At 45.6% G+C, this 14,760-nt stretch overlaps 1 protein-coding gene across 1 annotated transcript in view; it reads right to left on the reverse strand.

Moving 5' to 3' along the window:
* The window catches only part of adgrd2 (adhesion G protein-coupled receptor D2), a 201,041-nt gene that overhangs the window by 9,440 nt on the left and 176,841 nt on the right, over positions 1 to 14,760 (reverse strand). The window contains exon 25 of the mRNA XM_085965664.1: positions 9,506 to 9,536. Within this exon, the coding sequence (XP_085821790.1) occupies positions 9,506 to 9,536 (31 nt within the window). The remainder of the gene's footprint in view (positions 1 to 9,505; positions 9,537 to 14,760) is intronic.

Consider the following 14,760-nt stretch of genomic DNA (forward strand, 5'->3'; position numbering starts at 1 on the left):
TTAGAAAATGGAAAATGTGACACCATTGTTCAAGAAAGGGTGTAAGGACAATCCTAGTAACTACAAGCCGGTCAGTTTAACATCAGTGGTGGGTAAAGTTTTAGAAACAATAAATCAGGAAAAAAAGTAACGGGCACTTGGAGAGGTTTAAGCTAATTAAGGAGAGCCAACACGGATTTGTAAAAGGCAGATCGTGTTTGACTAATCTAATTGAATTTTTTGATGAAGTAACAGGGAGGATCGATGAAGGGAATGCAATGGATGTTGTCTACATGGATTTTAGGAAGGCGTTTAACAAAGTACCACATAGAAGGCTAGTTAACAAAATTGAGGCTCATGGAATAGGTGGGTCAGTGGAACTTGGATAAGGAATTGGCTTAAGGACAGAAAACAGCGAGTTGTGGTAAATGGCTGTTTTTCAGACTGGAGGATGGTAGGCAGTGGTGTTCCCCAAGGGTCAATGCTGGGGCCACTGCTTTTTTTGATATATATAAATGATCTGGATATTGGAATACAGAGTAGAAGTTCTAAATTTGCCGATGACACCAAACTTGGGGGTGTGGCAAACAGTGAGGATGATACCAATCGACTGCAACAGGACATAGAAAGGCTAGCAGAATGGGCAGATGGAATTTAATAGAGAAATGTGAGGTGATGCATTTTGGCAGAAGGAACAGGGGAGAGGCAATATAGACTTAATGGCACAGTTTTAAAGTGTGTGCAAAGACAGCAGGACCTGGGAATTAATGTGCATAGGTCCCTGAAGGTGGCAGGACATATTGAGAGAGTGGTTAACAAAGCATATGGGATCTTGGGTTTCTTAAATAGAGGTATTGAGTACAAAAGTAGAGAAGTTACGCTGAACCTTTATAAAGCGCTGGTTAGGCCACAACTGGAGTATTGCGTCCAGTTCTGGTCACCACACTTTAGGAAGGATGTGAAGGCCCTTGAGAGGGTGCAGAGGAGATTTACCAGAATGGTTCCGGGGATGGGGGATCTTAGCTACAAGGACAGGTTGGAGAAGCTGGATTTGTTTTCATTAGAGCTAAGGAGGTTGAGGGGTGATTTGATAGAGGTGTACAAGATTATGACGGGTTTGGATAGGCTAGACGGGGAAAGGCTGTTCCCACTAGTTGATGGTACAAGGACTAGGGGACACAGATATAAGGTTTTGGCCAAGAAATACAGGGGGGGGATGTGAGGAAAAACTTTTTTACGCAGCGCGTGGTGAGGACCTGGAACTCGCTGCCGACGGAAGTGGTGGAAGCAGAGACACTCAATGTTTTCAAGGGGAGACTTGAGGGAAATAAACTTGCATGGCTACAGGGATAGAGCAGGGGAATGGGACTGACTGGGTTGCTGTACAGAGAGCCGGCACGGACTCGATGGGCTGAATGGCCGCCTTCTGTGCCGTTATGACTCTATGGGGGGAGAAATTCAGTATCACCCCATTTGGGGCGCAATTATCGGCCGGGTGCAAAGTTTAGCTCCTGGCGCTAATTATCGCCTCCGACTGCAAATTTGGCTTCTATCACCCCTGCACACCTCTTTTAAGGTGCTAATGCCGAGGAGCGAGGCGCTACCTCAGAGCACTGGCGAAGCTCAGGTGATGTCAGTCAGCAATGGAACAGTTCTTAAAGGGGAGGGTTGATCTTGATCTCCATCCACATCCTGCTCATTGCAGCCTTGAATCTCGGCCTGGAGAGACCTGTACATCAAATCTGCTGGAAAGAACAATGGAGAGGCCCAGGGAAAGAGCTCAGAGTGCAGCCCCCACAGTCTCTTCTAAATCGATGCAAGGAAAGTCAAATCAAAATGAAGTGCTGCTCAGTGCCCAAAACTCCTTCACACAGTGTTGAATCTCTCCAGAAGTCTCTCTCTCTCTTAGGACGCTAACGGGAGGCGCAAAGCAACTGAACTTTTCCCCCTATGACTCTAAGCATCTTATTTTTCTGGCAGTTTGTTCACACTGCTTTACATCCGAGTTTATAATAACAGCACCCAGGGATGTAACACTGAAACCTCCTTGTGACCTGAACCAGATATCTGTCTTTTGCACCTGTATCTCTTCAATCTTTCCGAGGTGGATCATGTTACGCGTGATGCGTTACGCAGTTAAACTACTTTATTCCACAGTAAAATCAAAGTACAGAGCAACAGTTATGATCAGATCTGTCTTAGTTCAATTGATACAATTTATCTCTGCACCATAACATAAAAATAATGAATACGCTATGCTATCCCACTCCAGCAGGTTGACTTGCTTGACTTAAAGTAACTGCTTTGCATTCTAACTTTGAGCCTACCTTTTCTGGGACATTAAACCTCAGCAGCCACTCTATCGCAAAAGCTAGACTAGGCGTTAGATATCTGTGTCTCTCTTCTTATCCCTCACGTCACAGAGAAATATCAAGGAGTTTCTCAACGCAATGGGTGAAAACGTTTTCTGATTACCCAGATGAGCTAACGCGTCATTTATTGTTTAGTCTCAGGGAATAACATGTTAACCACATTTTAACCTTTGTTTAAACTGGTGCGAATAGCAACAACTTAAATTTATAGAACGCCATGAATGTTGTAAAATGTCCCAAGGTGCTCCACAAGAGCGTAATCAGGCAAAAATTGACACTGAGCCCAAGAAGGAGACATGTGACCAAAAGCTTGGTCAAAGAGGAAGGTTATAAGGATCGTCTTAAATCATAGAAAGAACGGCACAAAAGGAGGCCATTCGGCCCATCGAGTCTGCGCAGGCTCTTTCGAAGAGCAATCCAGTTAGTCCCACTCCCCCGCTCTTTCTTCATATCCCTGCAATTTTTTCTCCTCCAATTCCCTTTTGAAGCCTACTGTTGAATCTGTGTCCACCACCCTATCAGGCTGTGCATTCCAAATCCTAACCACTCGTTGCATAAAAAAGTTTTTCCGCATGTCGCCTCTGGTTCTTTTGCCAATCACCTTCAATCTGTGCCCTCTGGTTAGCGACTCTTCAGCCATTGGACACAGTGTCTCTTTATTTACTCTATCTAAATCCTTCATGATTTTAAACACCTCTATCAAATCTCCTCTTAGCCTTCTCTGCTCCAAGGAAAACAACCCCAGCTTCTCTAGTCTATCCACATAACTGTAATCCCTCATTCCCAGAACCATTCTAGTAAATCTCTTCTGTACCCTCTCCAAAGCCTTCACGTCCTTCCTAAAGTGTAGTGCCCAGAATTGGACACAATACGCCAGCTGGGGCTGAACTAATTTTTTTAGGTTTTGCATGACTTCCTGGCTTTTGTACTCTGTGCCTCTGTTTATAAAGCTCAGGATCCCATATGCTTTATTAACAGCTTTGGTAACCTGTATGGCCACCTTCAAAGGTCTCTCTGTTCTGGCACCCCCATTAAAAATTGTACCATTTAGCATGTACTGTCTCTCCTCATTCTTCCTACCAAAATGCATGAACTCACACTTCTCTGCGTTGAATTTCATCTGCCATATGTCCGACCATTCCATGAGGAGAGGTGGTGAGGCGGTGAAGTTTGGGAAGGGAATTCCAGAGTTTAGGGCCAAGATGGCTGAAGCACGGCTATCAATGGTGGGGTGAAGGAAGTGGGGGATGTACAAGAGGCAAGCGTTGGAACTTTTTGGAGGGTTGTAGGGCTGGAGGAGGTTACAGAGATAGGGATGGGCAAGGCCATGGTGGGATTTGAACACGAGGAAGAGAATTTTAAAGTCGAGGCATTGCTGGACCGGGAGCCAATGTAGGTCAGCGAGCACAGGTGTGATGGGTGAACGGGACTCGGTGTGAGTTAGGATACGGGCAGCAGAGTTTTGGATGAGCTTAAATTTATAGAGAGTGGAAGATGGGAGGCTGGGCAGGAGAGCGTTGGAATAGTTGAGTCTGGAGGTAACAAAGGCATGAATGAGGGTTTCAGCGGCAGATAGGCTGAGGCAAGGGCGGAGAGGAGTGATATTATAGAAATGGAAGTAAGCGGTATTTGTGATGGAGAGGATATGGGGTTGTAATCTAAGCACCGGGTCAAATAGGACATCGAGGCTACGAACAGTCTGGTTCAGCCTCAGACAGTGACCAGGGAGGGAGATGGAATCAGTGGCTAGGTAACAGAGTATGCGGCAGGGACTGAAGACAATGGCTTCAGTCTTCCCAATGTTTAATCGGAGGGAATTTCGGCTCATCCAGGACTGGATGTCGGACCAGCAGTTTGATAACACAGAGGCTGTAGATGGTTCGAGAGAGATGATGGTGAGGTAGAGCTGGGTCTTGTCAGCTTACATGTGGAACCTGGCTGTGTGTTTTCAGGTGATGTTGCCGATGAGCAGCATGTAGATCAGATATAGGAGTAGGTCAAGGATAGATCTTTGGGGGACTCTAGAGGTGACGGGAAAGGAAGACATTGCAGGAGATTCTCTGGCTATGACTGGATAGATAAGAGTGGAACCATGCGAGGGCAGCCCCACTCAGATGGACAATGGAGGAGAAGCATTGGAGGAGGATGGTGTGGTCAACCATCTTATAGGCTGCAGACAGGTCGAGAAGGATTAGGAGGGATAATGCACCATGGTCACTGTCACATAGGATGTAATTTGTGACTCTGAGGAAGTTATGTGTCCAAATCAATGGGTCTAAAGGTACAATACAAGAGGTCAGCTCGGCAATGATGCTGGGCTGCTGCACTCTATCAAATACCTTGGAGAGGTTGAGGGTTACGGCTGTGACTACTTACCTTTGATAGAAATATTATTTTTCTGGACCATGAGACCTGAGCGTGCCATACACACTGAACAATTTGATCTAAAGTCACAGCAGCAGAGCAGATAGCAGGTTGTATTGCTTAAGATCTTGCTGATTTGGCATGACTAACAAGTGTATAGCTGCCACAGGCTGATTTTGATTCCTTTTTATGAAACTGCTCCATTTTTAAAAGTGATTTTATTTTGAAAGTATTTTGATTTTGTTAACGGCCGATTTAAAGTATGTGTGTGTGTGATATAAGTGAGTTGGTAGCCTAGATTTTCTGATATAGATGTAATTTATACCCATATTGTATGAAACCCTAAAAAAAAAACCCTATATGCTGTCTCGGTGGCAGGCGCACTGACCTGCTGTGTTTTTATAGCATTTTCTGCTTTTATTCAAAATTTGCTGTGGCACTCAATTTTCCAAGGTCTGTTTATTATAATGATTCTGCAAATCTCAGTTGTAATTTAGTTGAGTGCAGGGAACATACTAATCGTAAGAGCTGAAAATTGCCTGCAAATAAAATTTAAATGGATAGTCACAATCGGGTGCCAAAAATTCTGAAAGCCTTTGGAAAGGCTCAAAATACATGTCAACCCATTAGCAACCTCTGCCAAGGCTGGCAAATTTGGGGATTAAGAAGCAACAAACAAAACTGAAGGGGAAAGAAAAACAAAGTGCAGGCATGAGTCTGCAAGCAAGAAACAGGGCAACCCAGTAACCGACCCCCTTGTTTAATGGCTGCTGAAGTGCAGAAAGTGCTGCACGAGCTGATTGTGAGGTGAGTTGCTCTCTATGCCGCTCCACAGTACCATCCCCATAAGCCATGGTGGAGCCAAGTTTCAGACCACAGCTAATGATTAACGTCATTGGATGTGCTAGCCCTATGCTGCATGGTAGTTTTAGGTGCCGCAGCAGACGGCACAACTTTATATTTAGCCCTCCGATGACCAGGGCCCTGTAAAGACAGTTATTGCTAGGTAGGTGTGCCAGGGTCTGCACATATGGTTGATGCCATCTTGGCGTACACTAATTGCCTGCCAAAGCAAGATAAGTTCATCTCTGTTTGCAGAAACAGGTAAGCAGGCATAGAGCACACCTCCAGCAGTCTAATCTGACTGGCATCCCTTCATAGGTTCGCCACATCTCTCAAACACTTCAGATAGGTGTACAGTCGTTTCACATGGTTGTGATTTAGAAGGCGTCTTGGATGTCTGAACATTGGAAATGGTGTGCAGGGTGTCCTCACCCAAATTAATATTTAAATGGTGTCCCCTCCTGTTTGAGATGGGCGATTCTAATGCTGGCGTTCTCCACTCCTGTTCCTCCACAAAGGAAAGTTTTTACTTATGTTGGAGGGGGCCCTTCATCCTGCCGACAACTACCGACCTGGTTTAACCAGACCTTGGTTAAAATCCAATCGGGTTCCCATTGACCCCAATTTGCATTAATTCACGAGGTGCCGCTTGTGTCCAGCAGGCATCTCAATCGCCGCCCAACCCACGATACTCAAAATCCAAAATTGGCGGGAATGGAGCAGGAAATGGAGCCGAGTGAGGTGAGTTAAAATTCCCTCTTACGTTCTGTCCCAGTTGAAGCAATTCAATCAGACGCAAACTAGTTGTGGCACATGAATCTGACTCACCGCCCCAATCAAAGAAATTGATGTCAATGGAATGTAATTTTGGCAGATTCTATAAAGGGTTCCACTCCACCAGACTATCGCCCAGGTGGAGAAGGTGAAAATCTACCCATTGAGTATAGTTGTAATGGGCCTTACAAAATGTGGCCTGCAGCTCAGTCCAGGCTCATTCTGTTGGCAAAGTGGTATTAGTATGGTCCGTTGGCCACTGTTGGACATCTATATGTTCCCTTCTAAGACTAACATCCAATGCTGGGGTCATATAACGTAAGCTTTACTCTTCATGTAACTGGGAGTGTTTGATGCTGGCAATGGATAGTCAAATAGGAAAATGTTCACTTTCTTAGCACTGATATCCCTCACCTTGATGAGCACAAAATTCACACAAAAAAGGCCATACAAATTAAACATCAATAACTGGGCATGTGTGTGCTGACCAGATTGAGGGCAGGTCGATGACTAAATGATAAAGCCAAAGAATAAGACTGCCAAACACTTACCTCAGTCCAGAAGGAATTACATGTTATTTCTACTGAAGCACACTATTTACATTTATAGAGTTAAATTTAAAAAAAAAATAACAATCATGTCTATTACATTCCATAAATAACATTGGAAAAGATATCGGCCCTGAAAATCCATTGGACTGGGCATCACAGCATAAGTGCTGGAATGTGCCCATCCCGGACACTGCTGCCGACCCCACCAAAGGTTGCGGGGTCAAGGGGAGGTCTCATTGGCGGATGCCTACACCACTTGGGGCACATCTGGGGCCGTAAAGTCGGGCAAAGGGTTTCCGGCCAATCCGGAGTACTCCTGGTCACAGTTACGGCTAGAGTATGCCAGAACTGTGGCAGCATTTGGGGATGATTATTTGTAAGGAAATGGCAAGAGGAGTAATAAACCCTAGGAGTTCCTTGACCAACTGTTAAGCATATTGAATAACTGGCCTCATATAGACAGGGGACGTCCTGCATGTGCCTTATACAACAAACATTAGAAGAAACAAAGAATTCTAGAAAAGGGAAAGCAACGGCAGAAGGCAAAAGAAAATTAATTTAGTTTTTGTTTTAAATTTAAAAAAAATAAACTAAATTGTTTTAACATCAAAGTAATATTCTCGATTCAGGAACCGTTCCTTTAGATTGGAAAATTGCTCATGTCACTCCGCTATTTAAAAATGGTGAGAGGGAAACCAGGGAATTATAGACCAGTTAGCCTAACATCTGTTGTTGGGAATTTGCTAGAGTCTATAATTGCGGATAGGGTCACTGAATACCTGGAAAATTTTCAGTTGATCAGAGAGAGCCAGCATGGGTTTGTGAAAGGCAGGTTATGCCTGACAAACCTGATTGAATTTTTTGAAGAGGTAACTAAAGTAGTGGTCAGGGGAATGTCTGTGGATGTTATTTATATGGACTTCCAGAAGGCATTTGACAAAGTCCCACAAAAGAGACTATTAACTAAGGTAGAAGCCCATGGAATTGAGGGCAAATTATTGACTGAAATTGGCTGAGCGGCAGGAGTCAGGCAGTAGGGATAATGGGGAGGTACTCAAATTGGCAGGAGCAGACTAGTGGTGTCCCGCTGGGATCTGTGTTGGGGCCGCAACTATTCACAGTATTTATTAACGACTTAGATGATGGCATAGAAAGTCATATACAGGTAGACTATCCTTTATCCGGACTTCCGAAAACTGAAACCCTCTAAAAACCGAAGGTTTTTTCGTTCAGCGTAAGTCGTGCGTACGAACGAAAAAACCTTCGGTTTTTAGAGGGTTCCGGTTTCGGAAGTTCGGATAAAGGGTAAGTCGTGCGCACGACCCCCCGCCGACCCCGCCGGCCCCGACAACCGCCGACCCCGCCAGCCCCGACAACCGCCGACCCCCCCGCGGACCCCGCCGGCCCCGACAACCCCCCCCGCGGACCCCGCCGGCCCCGACAACCGCCGACCCCCCCGCGGACCCCGCCGGCCCCGACAACCGCCGACCCCCCCGCGGACCCCGCCGGCCCCGACAACCGCCGACCCCCCCGCGGACCCCGCCGGCCCCGACAACCGCCGACCCCCCCGCGGACCCCGCCGGCCCCGACCCCCGCCGACCCCGACTGACTTACGCTGAGCGTCAGCGTAAGTCGTGCGCGCGACCCCCCGCCGACCCCCCCCCCCGCAGACCCCCGCCGACCACCCCCCCGCGGACCCCCGCCGACCCACCTTCCGAAATCCGAAATTCTCCTTTATCCGAAACTCGGCTGGTCCCGAGGTTTTCGGATAAAGGATAGTCTACCTGTATCAAAATTTGCCAATGACACAAAGATAGGTGGAATTGTAGGCAGTGGAGATGGAAGCGTAAAATTACAAAGGGATATCGACAGATTAAGTGAATGGGCAAAACTGTGGCAAATGGATTTCAATGTAGGCAAATGTGAGGTCATCCACTTTGGACCTAAAAAGGATAGAACAGGGTACTTTCTAAATGGTGAAAGGCTAAAAACAGTGGAGGTCCAGAGACTTGGGGTTCCAGGTACATAGATAATTAAAATGTCATGAACAGGTACAGAAAATAATTTAAAAGGCTAATGGGATGCTGGCCTTTATATCTAGAGGACTAGAGTACAAGGGGGTAGAAGTTATGCTGCAGCTATACAAAACCCTGGCTAGACTACACCTGGAGTACTGTGAGCAGTTCTGGGCACCACACCTTAGGAAGGATGTACTGGCCTTGGAGGGAGTGCAGTGTAAGTCAATAAAAAAGAGTAACAGGCAACGTGTACAACGTGCTGCTGATGTGCTATCACCCATTCTGCACTACTGTCCGAGGTTAACTTCATCCCCCATTGAGGAGAACTGTGCATGCGCCAGGTTGTAATAGCAGACCTCAGCCAAAGCTGTGATTAAACCTAGTCAATTATATATCCCATGAAAAAATGTTATTTATAAAATATTCATCTAGGTACTGGTATGTGTGCCATCACCATGGAGCTTATATGCATTACTGCAACAACTGAACCGTGTACATTTCATGTTCTTGTCGGTATTAGAACTCAGGGCTCATTGTGAGGGGCCGCCAACTTTAGTCATCTCCATTATAGCAGGAAAGCATTAGTACTCGACATTGGACATACCTGATACTCTGAATGCTGTCAACTGAATCTCCTAAAAGAAAATAATTTGTACAATGAAACACAACCAAAAGTAAACTACAGTAATAGGTAATACACTCACAACATACCTTACACATTATGATTATAAAAATTGAAATTATCAATAAACAATGATAATTAAAACAAAAGAGCAATAAAAAGATATATAAACTCAGAGTAAACGTGAAGCAGTAGTTCAGTAAAGATACATCTGAATATCAATTTTCATTTGTGACTTTGAAAGTAAACATGTTTTGCATAACATTTTAAAATGACAAAGTATTACTTACAACACAGAAACAAGCCATTTGGCCCAACAGGTCCAGGCCAGAGTTTATGCACCACACAAGCCTCCTCCCACCCTTCTTCATCTAACCCCATCAACATATCCTTCTATTCCATTCTCCCTCATGCACTTAGGTGTAACCTCTCAGTTCTGGTATCAGTCTAGTAAATCTTTTTTGCACCTTCATTGCCTCTCTAACCTTTTTATAATATGGATACCAGAACTGTTCACACTACTCCAAGTGTGGTCTAACCAAGGTTTTATACAAGGTTTACATAACTTCCCTGCTTTTCAATTCTATCCCTCTAGAAATGAACGCCAGTGCTTTGTTTGCTATTTTATGGCCTTATTAACCTGCGTTGCTACTTTTAATGATTTGTGTATCTGTACCCACAGTTCCCGCTTCTTCTCTAACCCATTTAGACATGTATTTTCCAAGGAGTATGTGGCCTCCTTATTCTTCCTACCAAAATGTACTACCTCACACTTTTCTATATTGAAGTTAAAAAATATTTAATTCTATAATATCCAATATAAAGCATAACAGAGTTACAAAATTTCAGAAAGCACAGATTAATTTTTAATTAGTAATGCAGTTAGGAATAATGAACTGTTCTTATTAGTGATAGGTATTGTAGGTACTGCATGCACAACATATCAGAACTGTACTGGGAAAAGAGGGGTCTTGGAACAGGTTCAGTGTAAGAACATTTCAACTCTGATAGAAATGTTTCGCTTCCACATTTTCTTTGGCGCGTAATTCAATCACAATCACAGTTGTCTCAGGTCTTTCATATACCAATTCAACATCTACACTGGATTCTCCTCCCCACCCCAAATACATAACGGATGCTGTACTGTACCAGCGGCTATAACATTAGTGATGAGTGTTAATACTAAGTGGGTCAATTCAAATTCACCTTAAACAATCCAAAGTGGCCTAATTCAAACCAAAAAGGGATGGAAGTAGCTAAAATTGTGTGATAAAGGAAACATTTTAAAGCGAGTTTATATGATGTTGAAACTGCTCTAATCACAGTGGGTAGTTTTCAATGTTTCAGTACAACTGTACCTCTGTGGCAAAGGTCACTGGAGAAACAATTATAGTTACGCTATTACAAAAGCAAAATACTGCGGATGCTGGAAATCTGAACTAAAAACAGAAAATGCTGGAAATACTCAGCAGGCCAGGCAGCATCTGTGGAGAGAGAAACAGAGTTAACGTTTCAGGTCGATGAGCCTTTGTCAGAACTGGAAAAAAGCTGGAGATGGAACAGGTTTTTAAGCAAGTGCAGGGGCAGGGAAAGGGGAGGAAAGAACAAAAGGGAAGGTCTGTGATAGGATGGAAGGCAGGGGAGATTAAGAGAGATTAAGAGATGGTGCGAGGCAAAAGGAGATGGGAATGGGACAAGTTAAGAAACAAAAGATGGCTCTAGATGAAGTGTAAATGGTGATGGCGGAATGAAAGACAGCTGCCATGTGGGAGAGAGAATTTTTTTTTAAATAAATGGGAAAAAAAGGATGGGGCAGAGGTTATGGTCTGAAATTTTGGGTTACGCTATGTTTAGGTTGGAGTCTTCTGGTCTTACAGTCTTATATTTGTCACTCACGGTATTTTAAAAAAGTAAAACATTTTACCAAACAATGCTTTGAAATGGATTTCTTTGCCTGAATTATTTGCAATGCAATACTAATATGTATTTCACATTACAGGTAGACTACCCTTTATCCGAACTTCCGAAAACCGAAACCCTCTAAAAACCAAAGGTTTTTTCGTTCAGCGTAAGTCGTGCGCACGACATGACCAGAGTGGCGCACGACTTACGCTGAGCAGGGCAGAGGGTCACTGAGTTCCCTCCTGGGTAGGAGATTGCAGGCTGAGCCGGGCAGTGTGAAGGAGGTATACCGGGAGAGTGAACCCAACAATACAGCGGCCTGTCCGATATTCTTTTCTCCCCCCCCGACCCCCGACCCCCCGCCAACCCCCACCCTTTCGGATAAGGGGTAGTGTATCCTTTATCCGCACTTCTGAAAACCGAAATCCTCTGAAAACCGAAAGTGTTTTCGTTCAGCGTAAGTCGTGCGCACGACCCCGACCGACCCAGACGACCCCGAACCCGCCGACCCCGACCCCCGCCAAATTTCCCAGTCTTATAAAATACCTTCCGAAATCTGAAATTTTCCGAAAACCAAAACACGGCTGGTCCCGAGGTTTTCGGATAAAGGATAGTCTACCTGTATTAGAAAAGGATTTCTTCAGACAGAGTAGTTTAGTCAGGAAAGATGAGAAATATATTTTTGAGAACAACAACTTCTATTTATATAGCATCCTAAATATTTAAAAAAATGTCCCAAAGCACTTAACAAAGATACAAAAAAAATGGCCGCTGAGCCACAGAAGGAGCTATTAGGATGGATGACCAAAAGCTTGATCAAAGATGTAGCTTATAAGGAGGGTTTTAAAGGAAGACCGGAAGGCAGAGAGGTGGAGGAGTTTAGGGAGGGTATTCCAGAACATGGGGCCATAGGCAGTTGAAGGTATGGCTGCCAATGGTAGGATGATGGGAGGGGGGGATGCACAAGAGGCCAGAGTCAGAGGGATGGAGAGTTTGGGAGGGGGCGTGGAGGAGGTTACAGAGATAGGAGCGGCAAGGCCCTGAAGGGATGAGAATTTTAAATCAGCAACATTGCGGGTTCAGGTGCCAACATAGGTCAGTGAAGAAAGGCGTGAGGTGAGCAGAACCTGGTGCGGTACAGGACATGGGCAGCAGAGTTTTTAATGAGTTGATGTTTACGGAGCATGGAGAATTTGAAAACGGCCAGGAGAGCATTGGAATAGTTTGATTTGAAGGTGACAAAGGCATGGGTGAGGGATTCAGCTGCAGGTGGGCTGAGGTAGGGATGGAGGCAGATGATGCTACGGATGTTTTTGTGATGGAAAGGATATAGACTTGGAAACTCAGCTTGCTGTCGGAATAGGACGCCAAAGTTGCAAACATTCTGGTTGGCCTACCAGTGGCTAAGGAGTGGGATTGAATCATTGGAAAAGGTACACAGTTTATGGCTGGAGCCAAAGACCATGGCTTTGATCTTCCAAATGTTAGCTGGAGAAAATTGCAGTTCATTCAAGAGTAGATATCAGATAAAAGCAGTCTTACAGCACAGAGGCAGTGGAGGGGAGGTCAAGAGAGGTGCTGGAGACATAGAACTGGGTGTCATCAGAACAAATGTGGAAGCCGACCCCATATCTGCAGATACTGTTGCCAAGGTACAGCATTTAGATGAGGAAGGGGAGGAGACCAACAATAGATTCAGGGGTAACGGTGCAGGGGTGAGAAGAGAAGCCATAGATCAACTGCCTACAATCGAATACGTCAGAGTGGAACTAAGTGAGGGCAGTCCCACTGAGCTGGATAACGGAAAGAAACGCTGGAGGAGAGAGGTGTGCTTGACCACGTCAAAGGCTGTAGAGAGGTTGAGGATGGGTGATTTTTGCTCTCCAGAATGATCTTGGAGTAGTGGCTGGTTTTGGCAGAGGAATGTGAGGCTTGATAGTGGTTAATGTGCTCCAGCTAGATGTGGTGATGGATGGCTAAAGCAGTTGTGCACCAGATATACTCAAGTCTATGTTCCTTGAACTTGAGGGAGTGAAGATGGGGAATGACCAGGATGGGAAAGAGACTAGGACATCAAAGATGGAGCTGAGAAAATGGGTGTACAAGTTGACAGCTGCAGAAGCATCGTAATGAATGGAAGGCTAAAGGCTAGGCAGTTGGGAGTCTGAAAGTGCAGTTGTAAATGATTTGGGGGAAAGTTTTTCCCAAGGGAGAATGCAGAAGGACATGGGTTTGAAAGAGGTTGTGGGGGTGGGTGGGGGGTGGATCATGTGGAAGATGGGCTTTTCATTTATCGAAACAATGGGACTAGAAAGGCCACAGGAGATAACAAGGTCGAGGGACTGGTCTCTGAATTCACCTATATTTTTAAGTACTATCCTAGAAATTCAGTTGCTTGCGCCACCAGTTTGTGCCCAAAGAGGCCACTCAGAGGCTTTAGCGCCACTGGCCACAACCACCGCGATATTTAGTGGGGCGCTAATGGCGGCATTAGCCTGTAGCGCTGCGCCGCCACCGATGACGTCATCAGTGTGCGCAGTGCCCCGCTACCGCCCCGAACGCCATATTAGGTTGCGCCCGCCTCTTCCGCGCTGGCCGCAAATAGTGACCGGTACACAGGGGCCAACCTGTGGCGGTAGTGGTGCTAGTTAAGGTGGAGGTGCGGGCGGCCGCCTGCCCGCACCTCCGTCCCCGGCCTCCTACACCCCCCCCCGCGGCATTGCCGGTTGTTTCCCAAGAGCCCGGCACTTCTCCTTGGTGCCGGGCTCATTTGCCGGCACTCGCGAGCGGGGATCGCGCTGTTGCAGGCACCTCCCCTTAACAGTGGGAGGAAGGCCTGCAGTACCGCAGCATGCCATGCCGCAGCGGGTGGCGCTGCGGCACTTTGCACGCCGATATTCAGTTTCAGCGCCCCAAGTGGGGCGCGGGAAGCCTCGTTTAGTGGCCCGCTTCCATTTGGGGCATAGAAACTGAATATCCCGATGGCGCAAGTGGCTCCGCTCGCAGCGGTAATTCCGGCACCCAGGCGAGCTTGGCGCCCCAAACTGAATTTTTAGCCCTATGTCTTCAGAAAAAAAATTGAATTGACACTATCTCACAGTCACAATCTGGAAAATAGCTTATTATTTCATTCTAATTTAGGATTGTGTGGAAAAAGTAACCAGGTCAGTTTACTTTTGATATTTCTTTATAAAACTAGATATTAGGGGTCTTTAACTGGAGACAAGAATAAGCTCAGTGTATGAAGTGCCAGAACTGGTATGAAATTGGATTTGGAAAGTTCAGTTAAAAGAGGGAACAAACTCTTAAGAAATTCTATTAAAAAACGCCCACAG

The sequence above is a fragment of the Somniosus microcephalus genome, chromosome 23, assembly GCF_052327205.1.
Source record: "Somniosus microcephalus isolate GS21.2 chromosome 23, FLI_Smic_1.0, whole genome shotgun sequence".
Lineage (NCBI taxonomy): Eukaryota > Metazoa > Chordata > Chondrichthyes > Squaliformes > Somniosidae > Somniosus > Somniosus microcephalus.